The sequence below is a fragment of the Anomaloglossus baeobatrachus genome, chromosome 6, assembly GCF_048569485.1.
Source record: "Anomaloglossus baeobatrachus isolate aAnoBae1 chromosome 6, aAnoBae1.hap1, whole genome shotgun sequence".
Classification (NCBI taxonomy): Eukaryota; Metazoa; Chordata; class Amphibia; order Anura; family Aromobatidae; genus Anomaloglossus; species Anomaloglossus baeobatrachus.
Genome location: NC_134358.1, coordinates 229,568,118 through 229,591,720, shown reverse-complemented (window position 1 = coordinate 229,591,720; position 23,603 = coordinate 229,568,118). Strand labels below are relative to the sequence as shown.

Below are 23,603 nucleotides of genomic sequence, written 5' to 3'. Positions count from 1 at the left end.
AGTGGTGAACATGCATACAGGCCATGGAGGTTGAGTGCATTACTTATTCTTTGAAACAATAGTACCTGCTGAGTCCAAGTCTTTCCGAAGCTCTCCACAGGTGGTTCTTGGCTCTTGGACAACCTTTCTGATAATTCTTTTCACTACTCTGTCTGAAATTTTACAGGGAGCACCTTGTCGTGGTTGTTTTATGATAAAATTATATTCTTTTCACTTCCGGATTATGGACTAAACAGTGTTCCTTGGAACCTTCTGTAGTTTTGAAATTCTTCTGCAACTGATGCCATCAGTATGTTTTGCAACAATAAGGTTGCAAAAGTCTTGAGACAGCTCACTGGTATTACCCATCATGAGATGTTTCTTGTGTAGCACCTTGGTAACGAGACACCTTTTTGGCCATCAGTTGAATGAACTAATTTTTTTTTTCACTAATTGGCAGGAATGCTTTCTCATTACTGATAGATTTCAGCTGGTGTCATTACTTTTCATGGCTTTTTGCTTTTTTTATGTGCTCAATAGTTTTTCCTTGTGAAGTTTCTCATTATCACATATAATTTATGAGCCTCTATGGTTTGATTTCTTTGCCTATGTGGATTGGATAGGTTATTACTGACATTTGATGAGAAATTCTTGTCAATGCCACCATTAGAAATATCTTTACTTAAAAAAATTGGAGATGTGTTCAATACTTATTTCACGTTTTGTATATACACATATATAATGTACCTAATGTGTCGCTTTCTAACCAAACACTACCATCATGTGATTGAATGATATGCTAGGGCATTTATATGTGGGCAAATAGATGGAAACTTGGCACCTAATTGTTAATATCATAGTGGGTGATGTGGTCCATACTCACCAGCAAGTGGATTGGGGTTAAGGGAGAATGTTGTTATGCCACTCACTCATAAGTGTTGCAGAGAGTGGGTTCTGCTATACCTAGAGTCATCACCCATATTGAAACTCTGTATAGGAATGTACAGTAGAGAGTGGAAAAAGGAAGCCATCTCAGTCAAACTCACTCCAATGTGCCCTGTACCCTGCTCTCATCAGTCCTCACCAATATAGGGGAGAGCAGCTCCCGCTAGGCAAATCTGCGCGTTTGGGTCAGCTGCTCCTGCTTCACCAACCTGTGGCTGGCTGCTCCTGTTGCATTCACCGCCCACATTGAAGCTCTGTACCAGGAAGTACAACAAGATGTGGGTACCATAACGTCGGTGAGAGCGGTGCTCAACTACTTCTATGAATTTTGTGCTCACATTGAAGCATTGTGCATATGCTAGGCTTAGTGATGTATTCATGTACTACTGATGGTGGTTCTTGTGATCGATTCAGGGACTCATGGTAATTCTGGTGCCATATTCACATACTGATGTTGTTTATGGTGCTGTACAACTTTACTGATGATGTTTTTGGTAATATAATCATGCACTGATGATGGTTTTGGTAATGTGCTCATGTGGTTCTAGTGATATATTCCTTACTGATTATGGTTCTAGTTCTGTATCGTGGTTTTGGTGCTATATTCTTGAACTGATGGTAGTTCTGGTGATGTATTCATGTACTGATTTTGGTTGGGATGCTCTGTTTCTGTACTGATAGTAGTTGTGGTGCTGTGTTGCTGTACTGTTATTGTTTTTGATCTTTTACACATGGTGCAATTCATAACTTGTTAGATAACATGATGCATGGCTATGTTAAAGAAGTATCATGCAATTAGACAAGTTAAAGGGTTTGTTCTTTTTCCATTAAATTTCTCCCTTGACTGCAGTTTGCTATGAAAAAAAAAACCTGCTCTGTATTCACCTTCCTCCAGTCCACAGGTGAGTCTCTCCTGCTGTTCCCAGTGCTCGGCTGTGGAGCTGACAAAATAAGTCGCCAGTAGAATGCATGTAGGCGGCCCTTTTATAGAGATATGAGGGTGCTCTCTGCCAAATGAGCTCCATTGTGTATCCTGTGTATAGGAAAGACAGCGGAGATAGCTATTGACCATACGACTGGCCGAAGCATCTTTCAGGTGATGGTCATCTAATGTGTATGGGGTTCTTCATCTGTTATATTGCTACTTTACAGATCGCTGAGGCCTTAACTGTATGATATAATGAAACTACTGTCTCTTGTCATGATATTTTCACTGTAACAAGTGCAGCAGTAATTATTTTATATACAATAGAGCGTGATTTGGGTCTCATTCATATATTCATCCGTTGTGGTTAGTCATGAAATAATCCCAGCAGGCTGTTGGCTGTTCCTCCAGATCTGTTAGCAGAAAAAAAAGCCTCATTGATTGTTGTCCCTATGCAGAGCTTCGGTGTGGTTACGCAGCACTGCTATGGAGAGCCGTAGACTCTTATTACACACACATTCTCGCTCTGTCAGCCTGCAGAACAGGAGCCAGAGGGAACACTCCAGTTCTGTTGCTGATCTCTTTCTAAAAACAGCACTTGCCTAATAAAGATATGGGGCTTGTGCCTTCACTCTTGGCCTCTTCCACACTATAAATACTCTTGCAGAAGATCATACAGGCTTTGCTTGTTTCAGGTTTGTATCTGATCTGGTGGTATACACTCCCTGGAGCAAAGAGGAGGAATATCTGCTCACCCCTGCATTACAGGATTGAGGGATCGTAGTCGGTTATAAGGATGCCCAGAGTGGACGCAGACCTCAAGCTGGACTTTAAAGATGTCCTTGTCAGGCCAAAGAGGAGCAGCCTCAAAAGCAGATCAGAGGTGAGTCCTTCCTCCCTAAACAAAATACTACTGATGATATTTCTAAGTGTTACTATTAGTGCCATTACTTATTATATTAGCACTTTTTAGAATTGTAATATACTGTACAACAGGATAATAAGATGTTTTAAGATGTTTGAGGTCCAAAGGGGATTTACGTTAATACCACTGTTTGTCATATTCACAGTTGAACCAATTAGGATAAATTACAGCACTTTTAGGCATAAACTGAACTTGTCTTAGAAGATTTCTTTCGGTGGAAATGGAAATTTCCACTTTTTTCTTTGCTAATGAGGAATCTAGACCTCACAGCAGGGGGTGAGGAGCTCAGGATCTGAGTCTTGTTGGGCTGCAGCCTGGCTTTCACCTTCAGTATTTCACCTTGGCAGAGGAAAGAACAAGTCATAGTTCTGGTTGGAAGTAGATTAGTCAGGCAAGGCATTCTGAAAGCTGATCCTGCAGAAGTATAAACACAAATGACAATGACAGTCGGCAGCGTGTGTTAGGAGCCTGGCAGGCACTTGTCTGCCAAACACATCGGCTTAGTATATAGTGCAGTGGTATAATACGGTATAACATTTCTTTGTGACTACCACAATTTTTTGTCAAAACCTAAAGCTTGTTTCTTGGAAATCAACATTTCAAATCAATCATACATTTCTTTTAAGTATGTGATTAGCCACCAGCTAGTGTAACCTATGGTGGGAAACTCATCGGTGTATCTCCCATAACCTCTTAATTTTAGTGCTGGGATGGCACTGTCCTGTTATCTATCATGCATAACTCACATGACTGTTTCCTATATTTTGCAATCTTTAGGTGATGTATATAAAGCATCCCTTTAACTATATCATCACTTTATATAGACTGTCCCATATAAACACCCATTATGATATATCAAATTACATTGAAATACATTGTATATTGGCATTTTTAGGTAGTAAAATGCTTCCTCCATAGTAATGAACTTTACAGTATATAAATTCAGTGTGTTTTTCTTAGAATAGGCAGTCTCCTTCAAGGCATTCTTCCTGCAGCAGATTTTATCAGGCATGTGCTCCATTCACTAGTCTGGGGGTGTCTCCCTCTAGCTTGGTGGCTTTCTGGGAAATTGCTATGTCAAATCCTAGTTCCTTTACTCACATAAACCTTAGGTTATTCAAGGTAACACATTTTTCCAAGTATTCTTCATTTTCTTAGAGCTACAGACATATAGCAATTTTATTCTGGTGCTCATACCCAGGACTGCCGCTATAAACCATCACTGCATTGCAGCTGCCTCTGCCTATTGCAGGTCTCATAGAGGGATGGTCGTTCGGCTCTCCTGCCTAGAACTGCACGTTGTCGTTTTGACACCAATATGTAGGCTCTTATGCTGTTCTCTGAGCAGGGATGCACTTGTATTTTCCTTTAAATTAAGTTTCCTTTGTGTGAGCTATGTTTTTTTCCTATTTGTCGCTAAGAGTATACTATGTAATTATCAGGGATAAATTAGTGATTAGTTTTCGGTACAAGGTAATTAATTGCTATCAGCTCAAAGTGTCAATCATCAGCTCAATCATCTTTCAAAAAAATCATCTTTGAAAAGATTAGAGCTTTTTTTTTTTTAGAAACAAAGTTGATTTATCTAGGATATCCTGATTAATGATGAGTGAACACTACTACCATGCTTGGATGCTCGGTGCGCATAACGACAAGTGATTTTAGTTTTGAATATTTTGTAATTTTCGTATTTTGTCACGAATAATGAATCTAATGCAAGTCAATGGGAAACTCAAATAATTCTAGGATGTTTGGCAGGGCTCTAAAAATGCTGAAATGGATGGAATGTGATGAAATTGAATGTGAACATTATGGGAAAGGTGCCTGGCTGCATCTCTGAAACACAGGTCGCTTCTGGTAACAATGTTGTCAGAGTATTATGCCACTTTGACCTGCTGTCCCCCCCTATTTGTGATAACCAGTTCAGATAAACTAGACAGCTGTTGGCTGCAGCCCCCAGATGTGTGCTTTATTTTGGCTGGTTATAAAAATAGAGGCTCCCCATGATGTTTTTTTTTAATTATGGAAATAAATAATAAAAAAATGACTTGGGCTCCTGCCCATTTTTGATAACCAGTGCAGATAAAGCAGACAACTGGGGACTGGTATTCTGAGCCTGGGAAGGTCAACGGTTATTGGGCCCTCCCCAGTCTAAAAAGAGCAGCCTGCAGTAACCCCACAATTCGTGAATCCATTAGATGTGGTGCTTTACCTGGCTCACCCAGATTTTCCTGGTGCGGTGGCAATCGGGGTAATATATGGGGTTGTTGTTAGCTGTGATTTGTCAAAAATCACAGCTGCCATAAAGCTCTGGGTTGGTAATGGAGAGGAGAGATCACCCAATTACAAACCCTGTAAGGAAAAAGAAAAAAAACACAAACACAAAAATCTTTTATTTTAAATGACAAAAAACACACCCTGTTTCAACAATTTATTAACCCCTAAAACACCCCTGCAAGTCTGACCTAATCCAAACGGTGTCCCACGACATCCTCGGCTGTTCTACATCCGGAGGCCATGGCAAGTGGTGATAATAGAACATGTGACCACTCATTGCGGCCTTCCGGACACACTAAGAGCAGTGTGGCTGCTGCCAAAAGTGACCTCAGATGACCTCAGTTCTGGAATGTCTGACTACGTGTCACGGCAGCAGTGCAGTCAGATAGTACAGCAATGAGTTCACCTCAGGTCACAGCTGGTGGATCACACAGAGGGTACCGTGAGAACCACTAAAAGTGACTTAAGGTGATCTCAGTGCTGGACTGCGTGACAAGGCAGCAACGTAGTCCGACAGTCCGGTAGCTGTGAGGCTCGGAAACGTTAAAGGAGCTTTTAAGGTAGATTTTAAGTTTACTGGAGTTGCCAGCTTTTGGGTCACCTGGAGGCCTATGAATTCTAGTAAGAGTTCACAGCCTCCAGGTGTCCCAACAGCTGGGAACTCCAGGAACTTAAAAGGCTCCCTTAAAGGCTCCTTTAAGGTTTTCGGGCTTCACAGCTGCCGGGAGGGCCAAGCGCTGTGAGCTCTTATAACCTTTTTAAACTACCAGAGCTCATAGCCACTGCGTCTCGTGACAGCTGTCAACCCAAAAACTTTAACCATTTCATCCCCTGAAATTTTTAGTTTTTTCCTCCCCTTCTTCCAAGAGTCATAACTTTATTTGTTTTCCTTCAATATAGCCATATGAGTGTTTGTTTTTAGCGGGCCGAGTTGTACTTTTGAATTAAATCATTAGTTTTACCATATAGTGTGCTGAAAAACGGGAAGAAAATTCCAAGTGCAGATAAATTTAAAAAAAAGTGCAATTGCACAATTGTGGGTTTTTGTTTTTTTTTTATTTACCACGTTCACTATATGGTAAAACTGACATGTCAGTATGATGTCTCGCATTGGTACGAGTTCATAGATACCAAACATGTATAAATTTACTTTTATCTAATGGGTGAAAAAAAATCAGAAGTTTCTCCAAAGAAAGAATAGCACTTTTATCGCCATTTCCCGAGACCCGTAGCATTTGGCATTTGGAATTTTTTTCTCGCTATGCTATGTAACGATCAAATTAATTGATTTTTTGATTTGATATATTGAGCATTTCTGAATGCAGCCGACACTCTGTCGGCTCTCACAAGATGTGAGTCATGGTAGCATCAGGGGTCATCAGCTGACCTTGCGCCATCATGTCATCACCTTGGCACCCTGTCATAGGACTACTGATGGCAGCAGGAAATGGCGTAATCCCCACTGCGGCCATTTAAATTGCCCTGTCAGATTTTGACAGCGCTATCTCAGTGGGTAGCAGGTGTGGGTGGATCTATGATCAACCTGCAACTGTTAGCTGCACATGTCTGCTGACCAGATCAGCAGACATGTGCAGGGATTTTATTGCAGGTTCACCACTGGAGCCTGCAGCAACTGGGGAGACCCGGTTTTGGACAGATATATACGTCCAAGATCATGAAGGGGTTAAGGGAGCCTTTAAGCTTAATGGAGTTTCCAGCTGCTGGGACATTTGGAGGCTATGAATTCTTACTAGAGTTCACAGCTTCATGATGTACCAGCAGCTGGGAACTCCAGGAACCTTGAAGGCTCCCTCAAAGGCTCCTCTAAGGTTTCCAGGTCTCACAGCTACCGGACTTTCAGACTGCTGGGTCGCTGTGTCCCGCAAACTGACAGTTAGGTCACTGGAGTTCACACTTGGGGCCTCCCCCCTCTTCTCAGTTGAACCAGCTGCCAGACACCCAGATTGCGGGACACAGCGACACAGCAGTCTGGCAATGCGGCAGCTGGTTCAACTGAGTTCACTGAGGGCAGCGAGCGGGGGAACCACCAAGTGTAAACTCTGGTGACCTGACTGCTGGATTCCCGGACTGCTGTGCTGCCATGTCTCGCAATCCGGCAGCCCAGCAATTTAGCAGCGGGTTCATCGGTGGTCACACTTAGTATCATGGAAATCTTGGACCCGGCTGTGAGAATCGGTGATGTCAGTCAGGTCACCGGAGTTCACAGCCGGTTGCTGCTGTGCCCACAGTGTGTACCAGGACCTGCAGTGATCAGTCGTATTTTCCATCACTGCAGCTTCTGGGTTTAGCAGAGCCTGGATCGTCATGGGACGTCGTGTGGATTACGTCAGACCTGCAGGAGTGTTTTTGGGGTTAATTAGTGAAAGGGTGTGTTTTTTTTTGTTTGTTTTGTTTTTTTCATTTTACTTACAACGTTGGTAATGGGGGGATCTCATAGGCACCTCTCCATTACCAACCCAAGGCTTGACAGGAGCTTGACAAATCACAGCTTGACAGCAGCTGTGATTTTTGACAAATCACAACTGACATCAACACTATATATTACTGTAATTGCCACCACACCAGGGCAATTGGAATGAGTCGGGTAAAGTGCCTCAATTGTTGCATCTAATGGTTGTGCCAATTGTGGGGGCGGCTACGGGGCTGCAGGCTGATATTTTTAGGCTGGGGAGGCCCAATAACACAGGACTTTCCCAGCTTAAAAATACCAGTCCTCAGCTGTCTGCTTTATCTGGGCTGGTTATAAAATCTGGGCCAGGACCCATGTAGGTTTTTTTAATTATTTAAATATTTTTTTTTTTTAAAACAATGTTGTGGGGGAGCTTCTATTATTGATAACCAGCCAAGATAAAGCACACGGCTGGGGGCTGCATCCCACAGCTGTCTACCTCATCTGCGCTGGTTATTACAAATAATTTTTTCACTGTAACTGCCAATCACAGTAATGCCAGTGGCAACTATGGCTACGGCATTACCATGGGCGTACCCGGGATCAAAACTAGGAGGGGGGGCAAGCCATGGTCGGTCAAGTACACATTACTGGAGGACACTGAGGGAGGCCATACACATTATTGGGAGACACTGGGGGACTGTGGAATATTAAAATAACTGGAGGACACTGAGGGAGGCCATATACATTATTGGGAGACACTGGGGGCCTGTGGGATATAAACATTACTGAGGGACAATGGGGGGCATACACATTACTGGGAAATGTTGGGAGGCATGCACATTACTGGGGGCTGGGGGGCATACTCATTACTGAGGAATGCTAGGAGGCATGCACATTATCTACTGTACCCTCACCCATCACCCCACTATACCAGTGCACGACCAGCTCTGCCCTCATCTACTGTACCCTGCCTCACCCATCCCCCTCACCCCACTATACTGCTGCACAGCCCATCAGTCTCACTTCACTATACATATAGAATTATATATAGAAATTTTCAAGGAAAAAAAGAGGGGCAGGAGGTCCACAGCAGAGGAGCAGGATGCCCACAGCAGAGGGGCAGGATGCCCACAGCAGAGCGGCAGGATGCCCACAGCAGAGCGGCAGGAGGCCCACAGGAGAGGGGCAGGAGGCCCACAGGAGAGGGGCAGGAGGTCCACAGCAGAGGGGCAGGATGCCCACAGCAGAGGGGCAGGATGCCCACAGGAGAGGGGCAGGAGGCCCACAGGAGAGGGGCAGGAGGTCCACAGGAGAGGGGCAGGAGGACCACAGCAGGGAGGCATGAGACCACGGGCCGGAGGTTTCCCACCCCTGATCTAGCTGAAGCGAGGCAGGGGTCAGCAGGCCTGCAGTCGGGGGGCCTGTGGTCAGCGGGCTTGCGGCCGGCGGGTCTGTGGTCGGCGGGTCTGCAGTCGGCAGGGCTTGTGGTCGGCAGGTCTGCGATCTGGCAGTCGGCGGGTCTGCGGGCGACCCCAGGCAGAGCTTAGCGGGCCCCCCTCGGGCTGGGATCATCACCTCACCACCCCGATGATCGTCTTCAGCTTACAGCGCTTACCTGTCCCCGCTGGATGCCAGGTCCTCACCACCTCCACGTTGTACGCAGCACTGTGATGAGGCGCAGAGTGATGACCTCATCACAGTGCTGTGTGATGACGCGCCGCCTCCCTGCGCTACTCGCTTCCGGCCACATGGCTAATTTGCATGTGATTTCCTAAAAGGGCTTCGCCTGCAATTTAGCCATGTGTGTGTGGCGCCCTGGAAAAGCCAGGACGTCACAGGTACTGCAACAACACACCCCACACCCCGTTAGGAACACCAAAGTCAGACACAAATCCTTGTTGCCTCCCTCCAGGGGCTGATGTCCACACCAGGTGGGGTGGAGCCAGGCGGTTGGCTCCTCCCACCGAGGAGTTCACAGTCCTGGAGGCGAGAAAAGGAAGGCAGTTGAGTTGAGAGTTTGGTTTGGAGAGTTGAGGAAGTGGTAGTGGAGCAGACTGACCGTGTCCGGGTGGACTGGGCAGCTACGAGCAAGGTTGGCAGACGGTGGTGACCGTCTGCAGGTGAGGCCGATTGACGCACAACCGTAAGGACCGGGGACGGGCGGTGGCCCGCCGGTACTGGACCGGGGAGCGAAGAGAGGCCAGCACCATTCGGCAGTTCCTACGGACCCCGACCAGGCTTGGAGTCGCCGTTAAACCGGTCAAATCCGTCAGCGACAGGAACCTCCGGGGTTTCCCAGCAGTAAAGACCCGACTAAAGGCAACCGCTCAACCATGAAGGGAAATACAGCTACCGCCACAGCTAGAGTTCCAAGGGCAAGCGCTTGCGGGCAAAAGGGGCTCCTCCGGCAAATATACCGCTGGGGAGCGGGTTACCGGTGGGAAGCCATCGGGGCCGAGAACATAACACCGATGCAGGGAGAGACAGTTACCGCCAACCTACCGGGAGTGACCGCCGCAGCCGTCTGTGGGACTCGTCCATCCAGCCGTTTGTTTTACCAGAGACTCTGTGTCCGTTACTGGCTGAGTAAGTACCACCGTGCCGTCTGGCACTGCGCTGCCCCTGCGACCCTGCACCCGGCCAAGCCCCGCCATCCACCTTACAGCCAACAACTCCGGGCCCCAGGACTACCAAAATCCCCCTACCCACAGAGGGGAGAGAAAACATCCCAGCTGCTCCCTGTCATCGCTCCCGGGATCCCCGTACAGAGCAGTGGTGGTCCCCCCAACCTCACCACACACTGTGGCTGGCGTCACAAACCGACATCCCAAACTCCAACAAGCCACCCCTTTCACTCACGGGCGAGGAGCTGGCCCACCGCTCGAGCCACCGAGCGGCAGCAGCCGGACCCGAGCCGCAAGCGCGCGATGGAGCAGCGCACCCCTTGCCCGCGACATGTGCAGTGGAAGAAACGACACGGCCGGGCCCCTCTGCTGCGCCTGTGACTGGGGCCCAGTGAAGAGAAGGGGCCCATCCTGCCTGGGGCTTAACAAACCCAAGTAATTACCCCGGGCCTGACCGGGCCCCCTCTCTTCACCGGGCCGGTACACCAGGCACAGTAGTAATGCCCTGATGGCGGCCCTCCCCTGCTTCTAGGGGGGGGCAGCTTCCCCCCCCCTGCCACAGCGTGGGTACGCCCATGGGCATTACTTTGATTGGCAGGCAATTCCCGGATGTTTATAATATCAGATGCCAAACATATGTGGAGGGGACTTGAAACTCACGAGGTGAATACCAAAATACTCAATGAGTAACAAATATCCCAAATACTTTTATTATTCGTGTGAATAGTGCCAAATATATTTGCTCATCACTAGTAACGAGGAGCTGATACTCGGGTGGGCATGTGCCCGACTATAAGGCTATGTGCGCACGTGTGCGCTCTGCACTGCACCTAAAAGGTGCGCTTCAGAGCGCAGCTGAAAAGCTCCGTTCTGAAGCGCATGGTGCCGGCAGAGAACGTGCGCTCTGCATGCAGCTCCTGCCATAGACATGTCACTTCTTAGAACGCGCGCTTTGGGCAGCAGCCGAAGCGCTGCGCTCTAAGACGCCACGTGCGCACATCTCCTGCATAATCTTCATAGATTATGCAGGGGAAGCAGGACGCATGCAGTTACGCTGCGCTACAAAGCACAGCGTAACTGCATGTAATTACGCAACGTGCGCACATAGCCTAATGGAAGCCAATGGGAAACTAGAGCATTTTTCTAGAAAATCCTCAGGAACAAGGATCCCCATTGACTTCTATTATACTCATGTATACGAGTTGCACCCATCCTTGCATTAACTCTTCATTACAAGTACTGAGCACCTGAATATGCTAGTGCTCCCTCATCAACAATTATGATTCAAGTAACAGGACTTTTAGGAATAAAAATACAAATCGACAGAAGTTGTCTTCTGCTGAGGGGGACATTTGTTTGGCATATATCTTCTTCTTAGGAGAAACTTGCACAGATAACGTTTCTTCTTCTTTAGTGTTTTTCAAACTTGTTTTGTTTTTTCAGAACATACTACTCATTTCTTAGACGAATATAGTACACACAGTGTTAACACATTAGAAACCTACAACACGCTCTGCTAACATGATATATGCAAACAGCACTTATATTGCTCACTTAGGCGGGCTTTGCACACTACGACATCGCATTTGCGATGTCGGTGGAGTCAAATTGAAAGTGACGCACATCCGGCATCGCAGGCGATATCGTAGTGTGTAAATCCTAGATGATACGATTAACAATCGCAAAAGCGTCGTAGTCGTATCATCGGTGTAGCGTCGGCGAATTCCATAATTACGTGGACGCGACGGTCCGATGTTGTTCCTCGTTCCTGCGGCAGCACACATCTCCTACCTGCGTCACCGCGGCTCCCTTCGGCAATGCGGAAGGAAGGAGGTGGGCGGGCTGTTTACATTCCGCTCATCTCCACCCCTCCGCTCCTATTGGCCGCCTGCTGTGTGACGTCGCAGTGACGCCGCACGACCCGCCCCCTTAATAAGGAGGCGGGTCGCCGGCCAGAGCGACGTCGCAGGTCAGGTGAGTGCATGTGAAGCTGCCATAGTGATAATGTTCGCTACGGCAGCTATCACAATGATATCGCAGCTGCGACGGGGGCGGGGACTATCGCGCTCGGCATCGCAACATCGGCTTGCGATGTCACAGCGTGCAAAGTACCCCTTAGACGCTTAACACACACCTCTCACATATTGGATGCATATAACACACACCACTCACATGTTAGCTGTATGGTAGCTCAGTGGTTAGCACTGTATCCTTATAGTGCTGGGACTCTATGTTAACATCCCACCAAGACAACATCTGCCCGTAGTTTATATGTTCTTCCCTTGTTTTTTTGGGTTTCCTCCCACACCCCAAAGGAATACTTCTAGGACATTTAGATTGTGAGACCCAAGAGGTACAATGAAGGTAATCTCTTTAAAGTGCTTTAGAATCAATAGTGCTGTTTAGGCGAATAAAATAAATGAATATTAAATGTGTACAGCACACATATGAGACAAGTTAAGAACATACACATTGACACATGCTCACATGTCAGATACATGAGCATTGTGCTTAATCTGTGTTTGCATTTCTATTTGAGAGTTCTGTTTTAGGAACAGACAAATGGAAGTGGTGTCCGTCTGGTTTCCGTATGATGTTAACTTTTAAAATGGAAGAAAAATCCTAGCATGTAGAACTCTTTCCTCTGTTCCAGAAACAGAACAATAATGGAACTTAGATAAAAATAATCAATGGGACATCTCTATTTCAGTCTGCATTAGTTATGCAACGGATCCATCTTAGGCTTCTGCTTGTCTGTTCCATAAAATGGAAGAGATAAATGGAGATATGAACTCAGCCTTACATTTTATATACATACAACACACACACCTTTTACAGTACATATTATGCACCCAAATGTAGAGTCGGTCCGAAGCCAGGGGTTATAGTCGTGCACCCGCCCGACGTGCTACACAAACAGGGGATGGAGTGCGCGGTGGAGTCGGTGTGGTGTGGTTACCTGATGGCTGCTGGTTCGGTTCACAGGCTGCTGGTCTTTGCAGGGCCGCCACTAGGAATTGCAGGTCCCCATACTGGCAAAATTATGGGGCCCCCTTGAGACTCCACCCAGGCTCCACCCCAGCTCTGCATCCACCCTGCAAACCTTCCACAGTCCGCCACCACTCTCGGAAAAACATATATATATATATATATATATATATATATATATATATATATATAATAGTATATTTTACATATATATATATATATATATATATATATATATATATTACAGTACAGACCAAAAGTGTGGACGCACCTTCTCATCTCTAGAACAACTGTTAAGAGGAGACTTTGTGCAGCAGGCCTTCATGGTAAAATAGCTGCTAGGAAACCACTGCTAAGGACAGGCAACAAGGAGAAGAGACTTGTTTGTGCTAAAGAACACTAGGAATGGACATTAGACCAGTGGAAATCTGTGCTTTGGTCTGATGAGTCCAAATTTGAGATCTTTGGATCCAACCACCGTGTTTTTGTAGAAAAGTTGAACGGATGGACTCTACATGCCTGGTTTCCACCATGAAGCATGGAGGAGGAGGTGTGATGGTGTGGGGGTGCTTGGCTACCACAGCATCTTGCAGCGGCATGCTATTCCATCCGGTTTGCGTTTAGTTGGACCATTATTTATTTTTCAACAGGACAATGACCCCAAACACACCTCCAGGCTGTGTAAGGGTTATTTGACTAAAGGATATCGATGGGGTGCTACGCCAGATGACCTGGTCTCCACAGTCACCAGAGCTGAACTCAATCGAGATGGTTTGGGGTGAGCTGGACCGCAGAGTGAAGGCATAAGGCTAAAGCCCACTTTACACGTTGCAATTAGTTGTACAATCGCATTTGCGATGTGACACGCCCAGGTTGCATACGGGATCTATCAGATTTCACGTTGGTCGTTCATTTGCTGTCACACGAGCGTTAGTAGTCTATGTTAAATTGGTCAATTTTGTGTGCGATCCTTTAGATCATGTGTTCTGTGACGTATGCATTGAGCACCTTTTTTTTTTTTTATTTATTGACTTGCCAAGCGTGTGTAATGTGGGATGCGTTTTTACTATGTCATCTGCCATTCAGCTCTGCTACATGGCCGCTAACAGCAGACACAGACAGCCATGTAGCAGAGCTGAATGGCAGATGACAGCAGACACAGACAGAGCCGCACTGTCAGAATGAACTCGGGTGAACTTCACCCCACTTCATTGTGATGCTGCGGCTCTGTCTGTGTCGCGTCCTGATTAGCGGTCACCAGTGAAGACTCACCGGTGACCACTAATCCCCTGAGTAACTGAAGTTAGCAGCCCTCTCTCATATACTCACCGATCCCCGGCGCCGCGTTGCACGGCATTCACACTGCTCCGGCGGCTTTTACTGTTTTGAAAAAGCCGGCCGCCCATTAAACAATTTCGTATTCCCTGCTTTCCCCGCCCACCAGCGCCTATGATTGGTTACAGTGAGACACGCCCCCACTCTGAGTGACAGGTGTCACACTGCACCCAATCACAGCAGCCGGTGGGCGTGTCTATACTGTGTAGTGAAATAAATAATTAAATAATTAAAAAAAACGGCGTGCGGTTCCCCCCATTTTTAAAACCAGCCAGATAAAGCCATACGGCTGAAGGCTGGTATTCTCAGGATGGGGAGCTCCACGTTATGGGGAGCCCCCCACCCTAACAATATCAGCCAACAGCCGCCCAGAATTGCCGCATACATTACATGTGACAGTTCTGGGACTGTACCCGGCTCTTCCCGATTTACCCTGGTGCGTTGGCAAATCGGGGTAATAAGGAGTTATTGGCAGCCCATAGCTGCCAATAAGTCCTAGATTAATCATGTCAGGCGTCTATGAGACACCCTCCATGATTAATCTGTAAGTTACAGTAAATAAACACACACCCGAAAAAATCCTTTATTAGAAATAAAAACACACACATATACCCTGGTTCACCACTTTAATCAGCCCCAAAAAGCCCTCCTTGTCCGGCGTAATCCAGGATGATCCAGCGTCGCATCCAGCGCAGCTGCATGGAGGTGACCGGAGCTGCAGCAGACACAGCCGCTCCGGTCACCTCCACACAGCAAATGAACACAGCCGCGCGATCAGCTGCTGTCACTGAGGTTACCCGCGGCCACCGCTGCATCCACCGGTGGCCGCGGGTAACCTCAGTGACAGCAGCTGATCGCACGGCTGTCTTCATTTGCTGCATGGAGGTGACCGGAGCGGCTGTGTCTGCTGCAGCTCCGGTCACCTCCATGCAGCTGCGCTGGATGCGACGCTGGATCATCCTGGATTACGCCGGACAAGGAGGGCTTTTTGGGGCTGATTAAAGTGGTGAACCAGGGTATATGTGTGTGTTTTTATTTCTAATAAAGGATTTTTTCGGGTGTGTGTTTATTTACTGTAACTTACAGATTAATCATGGAGGGTGTCTCATAGATGCCTGACATGATTAATCTAGGACTTATTGGCAGCTATGGGCTGCCAATAACTCCTTATTACCCCGATTTGCCAACGCACCAGGGTAAATCGGGAAGAGCCGGGTACAGTCCCAGAACTGTCGCATCTAATGTATGCGGCAATTCTGGGCGGCTGTTGGCTGATATTGTAAGGTGGGGGGCTCCCCATAACGTGGAGCTCCCCATCCTGAGAATACCAGCCTTCAGCCGTATGGCTTTATCTGGCTGGTTTTAAAAATGGGGGGAACCGCACGCCGTTTTTTTTAATTATTTAATTATTTATTTCACTACACAGTATAGACACGCCCACCGGCTGCTGTGATTGGGTGCAGTGTGACACCTGTCACTCAGAGTGGGGGCGTGTCTCACTGTAACCAATCATAGGCGCTGGTGGGCGGGGAAAGCAGGGAATACGAAATTGTTTAATGGGCGGCCGGCTTTTTCAAAACAGTAAAAGCCGCCGGAGCAGTGTGAATGCCGTGCAGCGCCAGGGATCGGGGATCGGTGAGTATATGAGAGAGGGGGATAGACTGACATGGACTGAGAGTGAGGGACAGAGATAGTGACGGACTGACAGAGATTAGTGCATGACAGACATTGTGAGGCGCTTCAGAACGCAGCTTTTTAGCTGCGCTCTGAAGCAGACCTTTTTTAAGCTGTGGTGCAGAGCGCACACCTGCGCACATAGCATCAGACAACAAAATCGTATGAGGGATGTCACACGTTACAATTGACTAGGTTCGTGCAACAAAACGCACAATTCTAGAGAATGATACGATGTGTTTGCGATCAACGGTTTTGCGTTCAATCCTGATCGCATGTAGCTGTCACACGCAGATACCTCACAAACGATGCCGGATGTGCGTCACTTACAACTTGACCCCAACGACGGATTGTGAGATATATTGAAGCGTGTGTAGCGGGCTTTAGTTCACACATCCTGTGTTTTGCATCAGTCACAATCCGTCGCCTTGGGGAATTACGGTATCCTGCAAAATATTTTGCAGGAATCCTGTATTTCCCCATAGACTTCTATTAGCGACGGATTGCGACTGATGACCCTGCGTTGCATCCGCTGCGTCGCGGTCCGTCGTTTTTGACTGACCGCCGAGCGGGGAGCAACGCAGAATGTAACGTTTTTCGGGCCGTCAAAATTAACGCGCCGCGCAGGAATCCGTCGCCATCCGTCAAGCTTGTAATGCATGTCTATGGTGCTGGATTCCGTCGTAATCCGTCTTACAACGGAATCCAGCGCAGGATTCCGTCATGCTCTACTGAGCATGCCCAGCATGCTTGGCAAGCCCACTGGGCTGTCCCAAACACAGACGGATCATGACTGATCCGTCAAAAAACGGACGCACAGCGGATGTAACGGACGCAACTGATCCGTTTTTTCACAGGATTCCTGTGAAAGGAATCCTGTGAAAAACACATCAGTTGCATCAGTTGACATCTTGAAAATGACTGATCCGTTGCTGACGGACCTGACGGATTGAAAACACAGGATGTGTGAACTTAGCCTAAGGGCGAACAAGTGCTAAGCATCTCTGGGAACTCCTTCAAGACTGTTGGAAAACCATTTCCGGTGACTACCTCTTGAAGCTTATCAAGAGAATGCTAAGAATGTGCAAAGCAGTAATCAAAGCACAAGGTGGCTACTTTGAAGAACCTAGAATATAAGACATATTTTCAGTTGTTTCACACTTTTTTAAGTATTTCATTCCACATGTTTTAATTCATAGTTTTCATGCCTTCAATGTGAATCTACAATTTTTAGTCATGAAAATAAAGAAAACTGTTTGAATGAAAAGGTGTGTCCAAACTTTTGGTCTGTACTATATATATATATATATATATATATATATATATATATATATATATATATATATATATATTACACATATACATACACATAGTCATGGCCAAAAGTCTTAGCACCCTTGAGGTTGTTCCAGAAAATGAAGTATTTCCCTCAGAAAACAGAAAAGTAATAATACACCCTCTACATCGCCTGCCCCTCTCCATAACACCATAATACATCACCTACACTGCCTCTTTCCATAATACATGCTCTACACCGCCTCTCTCTGTAATACACCCTCTACACCGCCCCTCTCCATAATACACGCTCTACACCGCCTCTCTCCGTGATACAGCCTCTACACCGCCCCTCTCCATAACACACCCTCTACACCACCTCTCCATAATACACGCTCTACACCTCCTCTCCCACACTGCTGCTATGTATACTAACCCCACACATACTCTACCCCGTGTAGAATATCTCTCCCACACACATTGCCTCTATATATAATATCACCCACACACACTGCCCCTTGATATAATATCCCTCACATATGCTGCCTCAATGTATACTATCCCTCACACAAGCTGCCCTTCTGTATACTATCTCCCACACACACACACTGCCCATCCTGGCATATACAGGTACATCTCTATAAACTAGAATATCATGAAAAAGTTGAATTTATTTCAGTAATTTAATACAAAAAGTGAAACACATATATTGTATAGAGTCATTACACACAGTGATCTATTTCAAGTGTTTATATCTGTTAATGATTATGGCTTACAGATGATATTCTAATTTACTGAGATGCACCAGTATGTCCACATTCTGGGAACTTCCTGGTATGTATGTCCCCCTTCCGGTATATATATCCGCCTCCTGGGCCTATTCTGGTTTTTGTCCCCTTCCTAGCACATATGTTCTCCTCCTGGTATATATGCCCCCTCCCTGGGATGCTCCTGGTATATATGGCCCCATCCTGGTTTATTTGTCCCCATCCTGGAATATATGGCCCATCCTGGGGGCCTCCAGGTGTGTGTATATATATATATATATATATGTATATATGTGTGTATATATATATATATATATATATATATATATATCCCCCTTCTCGGCACATCCTGACGCCATGATGACTTTTCACATTCACATTTCGTCTCTGCAGATTTCCATCCTCTCCAGTCTTCTGCAGCACATCCCGACACGATGCCCTTAAAAATAGCAAAATGATTATAATACTCCTATTTAAAAAAATATGCCCTACGCTGTGCCCCAGAATAAATAACGGCCCCTCACGGTGTTCTCTGCACAAAATATGACCCCCACACTGTCTCGCTTATAGTACATGCCCTCCTCACCCCCTCTCTTTCCATAACACATCACCTACACTGCCTATTTCCATAATACATGCTCTGTAATACACCCTCTACACCGCCCCTCTCCATCATACACGCTCTACACCGCCTCTCTACATACTTTTCACACTGTCCTTTACACTGTGTCCCCTTATACTGCCCAGTCTTTATACTATGCCCTCATCACACTGCCCCTTCCTTGCTATGGCCTCACACTGTCCTCCCATTCTGCTCCCTCTCCATACCGCCCTCCTCCACTACCCAGTCTCTATTCTGTGCCCCCTCACATTCATTTCATCCCTTACTGTCTCCTCCTGCGTGTCCATATACTTTTCCCCTCCCTCCCCATCCTGCCCACTTGCTCCATGTCACTCTTTATTCTGTGTCCTCAAAATTTATTTCCAGTTCGCTCCACATCTTCTCTCTCCTCATACATCACCCCTCATCCTCTCTCTCCGTATACATCACCCTTCATCCTCTCTCTCCCCATACATCACCTCTCATCCTCTCTATCCCCATACATCACCCCTCATCCTCTCTCTCCATACATCACCCCTCATCCTCTCTCCATACATCATCCCTCATCCTCTCTCCCCACACATCACCCCTCGTCCTCTCTCCTCCCACACATCACCCCTCGTCCTCTCTCCTCCCACGCATCACCCCTCATCCTCTCTCCTCGCACGCATCACCCCTCATCCTCTCTCCTCCCACGCATCACCCCTCATCCTCTCTCCCCCCACGCATCATCCCTCATCCTCTCCCCCCACGCATCACCCCTCATCCTCTCTCCCCATGCATCACCCTTCATCCCCTCTCCCCCCACGCATCACCCCTCACATATCACCCCTCATGCCCTCTCCCCATGCATCACCCCTCATCCTCTCCCCCCACGCATCACCCCTCATCCTCTCTTCCCCCACGCATCACCACTCATCCTCTCTCCTCCCACGCATCACCCCTCATCCTCTCTCCCCCCACGCATCACCCCTCATCCTCTCTCCCCCCACGCATCATCCCTCATCCTCTCCCCCATGCATCACCCCTCACATATCACCCCTCATCCTCTCTCCCCATGCATCACCCCTCATCCTCTCCCCCCACGCATCACCCCTCATCCTCTCTCCCCCCACGCATCACCCCTCATGCTCTCCTCCCATGCATCACCCCTCATGCTCTCCTCCCATGCATCACCCCTCATCCTCTCTCCCCCCACGCATCACCCCTCATCCTCTTTCCCCCCACGCATCACCCCTCATCCTCTCTCCCCCCACGTATTAGCCCTCATCCTCTCTCCTCAGACACATCACCCCTCATCCTCTCTCCTCCCACGTATCACCCCTCATCCTCTCTCCCCCCACGCATCACCCCTCACATATCACCCCTCATCCTCTCTCCCCATGCATCACCCCTCATCCTCTCCCCCCACGCATCACTCCTCATCCTCTCTCCCCCCACGCATCACCCCTCATCCTCTCTCCCCCCACGCATCATCCCTCATCCTCTCCCCCATGCATCACCCCTCACATATCACCCCTCATCCTCTCTCCCCATGTATCACCCCTCATCCTCTCCCCCCATGCATCACCCCTCATCCTCTCCCCCCACGCATCACCCCTCATCCTCTCTCCCCCCACGCATCACCCCTCATGCTCTCCTCCCATGCATCACCCCTCATCCTCTCCCCCCACGCATCACCCCTCATCCTCTCTCCCCCCACGCATCACCCCTCATGCTCTCCTCCCATGCATCACCCCTCATCCTCTCTCCCCCCACGCATCACCCCTCATCCTCTTTCCCCCCACGCATCACCCCTCATCCTCTCTCCCCCCACGCATTATCCCTCATCCTCTCCCCCCACGCATTATCCCTCATCTTCTCCCCCCACGCATCACCCCTCATCCTCTCCCCCCACACATCATCCCTCATCCTCTCCCCCCACACATCACCCCTCATCCTCTCTCCCCCCACGCATCACCCCTCATCCTCTCTCCCCCCACGCATCACCCCTCATGCTCTCCTCTCACGCATCACCCCTCATCCTCTCTCTCCCCATGTATCACCCCTCATCCTCTCCCACTCCCATACATTACCTCTCATCCCCTCTCTCCCCATACTGTGTCCAAAGAAATGTCTCCCTACCCATCCTCTCTTCCGACCATACTCTGTCCACAAATAGTATGGGGGAAAGAGGGTGGGGGAGGGAACTGTTTCCATAGATACCGGCCTCTCACCCCATAATGTTTTTCCTCTGTGTCTTCAGCTCCACTGGAGCACTTATCAGCATCCTCTGCCGCCTCCGCACTGTGGCCCTGACTTCTGGGTCAGCAGTCTGATCAGCTGACCTGATCACATGACAGCTGTCACTCTGACCCGGAAGTCAGCGTCAGCGTTCACAGTTTCAATTGTCCTCGCATCACAGATGCAAGGACAATTGAGTAATGGGAGCCGTGCGCTGCAGATTCTATGAGTGCGGCTGTCAGCGTGACAGCCGCGCTCAGAGAATAACCGGCCCCCGGGGAGACTTTCAGGCAGCCTGACAGCGCCCCCCTCACAGCTGCGCCCGGGGTAGATGCACTGCCAGCCCCCCCTAGATACCAGGTATGCAGCTGCATACCCGGTATCTTCAGCACAAGTGGCTAATTTGCATGCGATGCACATTAGCCATGTGTAAAGTGGCAAAAGCAACACTACCGGGCCCTCTACTGCTGTGACTAGGGGGGGGGGGGTCTGGTGAAGAGGGGTGGGGGCCCGGCTGGCTCAGGGCTTAATAAACTAAGTAATTGTCCCTGGCTCAGCCGGGCCCCCCCTCTTCACCGAGCCCCCTACTCCAGTCTCAGTAGTAATGCCCTGATGCAATGCACTCAGAGCTGCTGTAAAACACTTCAACTTTACTATACACAGTTTTCATACACCAGCATTCTTCTCAAGGCATGGTTACACAGTTCAATGTGGCTCTTCCCATAATGGCTGTCCCACTGGCTATTAGGAGCATACAGATTCTCCTCTCCGAGTCTAGGCACGTGGCTTCTCCCGTAAGGATAGGTGTGGCATCCCTGAGGCTTCAGTCACCACAGAGGTACTGCATCTCAGCCAGAGGTGTAGTATCCCATTCCCGGGTAAGGAGGGGGTCACAAACTGGTATACACAAAACACAGACACTCTCATCAGCAACGCTTCACTGGACCGTCGTTAGGGCAAGTTGCACCTTTGATGCACCATTGGAATGCACAGTCCGAGCCAGGCTGGGGGATGGAGTCTAGTTACTGGGAACAGCCTGTAGAAAGTTGGTCAGTCGAGTAGGAGCAGTTGAGGAGTCAAGAACTGTGGTCTGGAGCTGAAGCAGCTCGGCCCAGGTACACGACAGAAAGGGTCCCAGGGCCCATGGGAAGCGACCATACTCCCATGGACTCGTTCCACATACGACATACCGGAGTGGAGGGACTTGTTAGCAGTAGGGGACCGGCCCCTCAACTAGTGAAGAACTTCAAGACTCAGCTAGCTAACTGGAAGCTGAGGTTAGTTCAAGTGCCAAAGCCAAATCCACACACATCCAGTGAAAAGGTGACCACATAGGGCAAAGGGATAGAGCTTCACGCCACCCAACAGGGTCCGCGGACACCGGCTCGAGGCTCTGTATGTGCAGGCGTGAGACAGGCGGGAGAGGTCAGAGCAAGAAGATGACCAGGAAAGGAACACAGAAGGGTGTACCAGGTTGAGCCTCCGAACTATCCGGAATCGGCTGGAGCCCATCACAGCAGGATCCGGAACTCCAAAGGCAGCATTTGTCTGGACGTGCTAACCTGAAACTCTAAACTGTGAGTTAAGACCTTGTGACTGCATCCCTGTGTCATTCAATTATTCCCTGTGCCTCCGGCCCTGCTCCCTGCCGTTACAGACTACTACTCCCAACAGCCCTGGGGCTCAGCTCTGCCTGTGGAGAGCGATTCCAACTCTGCTGCATCACCACCGACCCCAGGGGAAACTGAACAGCAGCAGTGGCACCTATGTTGCCGAATACCACAGGTGGCGTCACAACATCTCTCCTGTAAATATTCCCCCACCATCATCAGCCATTTATTTGAATGACACCGCCGGGGTCACAGAACTGGGCCCTGTCGCCGTGACATCCACCGAGCAGAACAGAGCCGGCCAGGTGATGAGTATGTCGCTGGCGGAGGGGGTTGGGAACGCCGCTCGCCTCGGGGTTGGCTGGCGCTCGGGTCCGGTGCTTCTGCTTCTCGGTGGCTCGAGCACGGAGCTTGACCCAGGGGCTCGAGCAGCGCCTCCTCGCCCACGAGTGAAAAGGGGGGAGGTTTGATGGTGGGATGTCGGTTGTGATGCCACCCACGGGTTATGGTGAAGGTGGGCACCGCCGCCACTTCCAGCATTTCAGCTTCCCAACCGTGTATCAGAAGCTGGATTCGGGTCTGCAGCCTGTGGCTTAGCTTCTACCCACGCCGCTGTTACGGGCGCGGGTTTGCTTAACGGGGCGGACATCCTGCTTGCTCGGCCTCCAGGACCAATACGGGTGGCAGAGTCCTGGCGTCCCTGCTTTTTATTCCTTCGGTTACATCAGGCAGGCCTTCACCCGCCCCCCTTGGTTCTCTCTGGCACCTCCTTCTCCAGGGGGCGGGGCTTCACTTTTCGCGCCATCCTTGCTCGGGGAGGACGACTCGAGGGGGAACTTTTCGCGCCCAAGATGGCGGACTTTCAAAATTTTTGGCCAGACACCGCCGGCAGGAACTGTAAGGCACATTTCTACTGGTAAGTAGATGAGTAGGATCCTGTTCGTGACGCCAAGTTGTCGCGGGCGGAGGGGGGCGGGAACGCCGCTCGCTCTGGGATTCACTGGCGCTCAGGTCCGGTGCTTCTGCTCCTCGGTGGCTCGAG

The 23,603-nt window shown here is 48.7% G+C and overlaps 1 protein-coding gene across 1 annotated transcript in view; it reads left to right on the top strand.

Moving 5' to 3' along the window:
• The first annotated feature begins 2,291 nt into the window (after positions 1-2,291).
• Positions 2,292-23,603, top strand: part of GMPR (guanosine monophosphate reductase) — a 140,491-nt gene continuing 119,179 nt past the window's right edge. The window contains exon 1 of the mRNA XM_075314728.1: positions 2,292-2,732. Within this exon, the coding sequence (XP_075170843.1) occupies positions 2,646-2,732 (87 nt within the window). The 5' untranslated portion in view covers positions 2,292-2,645. The remainder of the gene's footprint in view (positions 2,733-23,603) is intronic.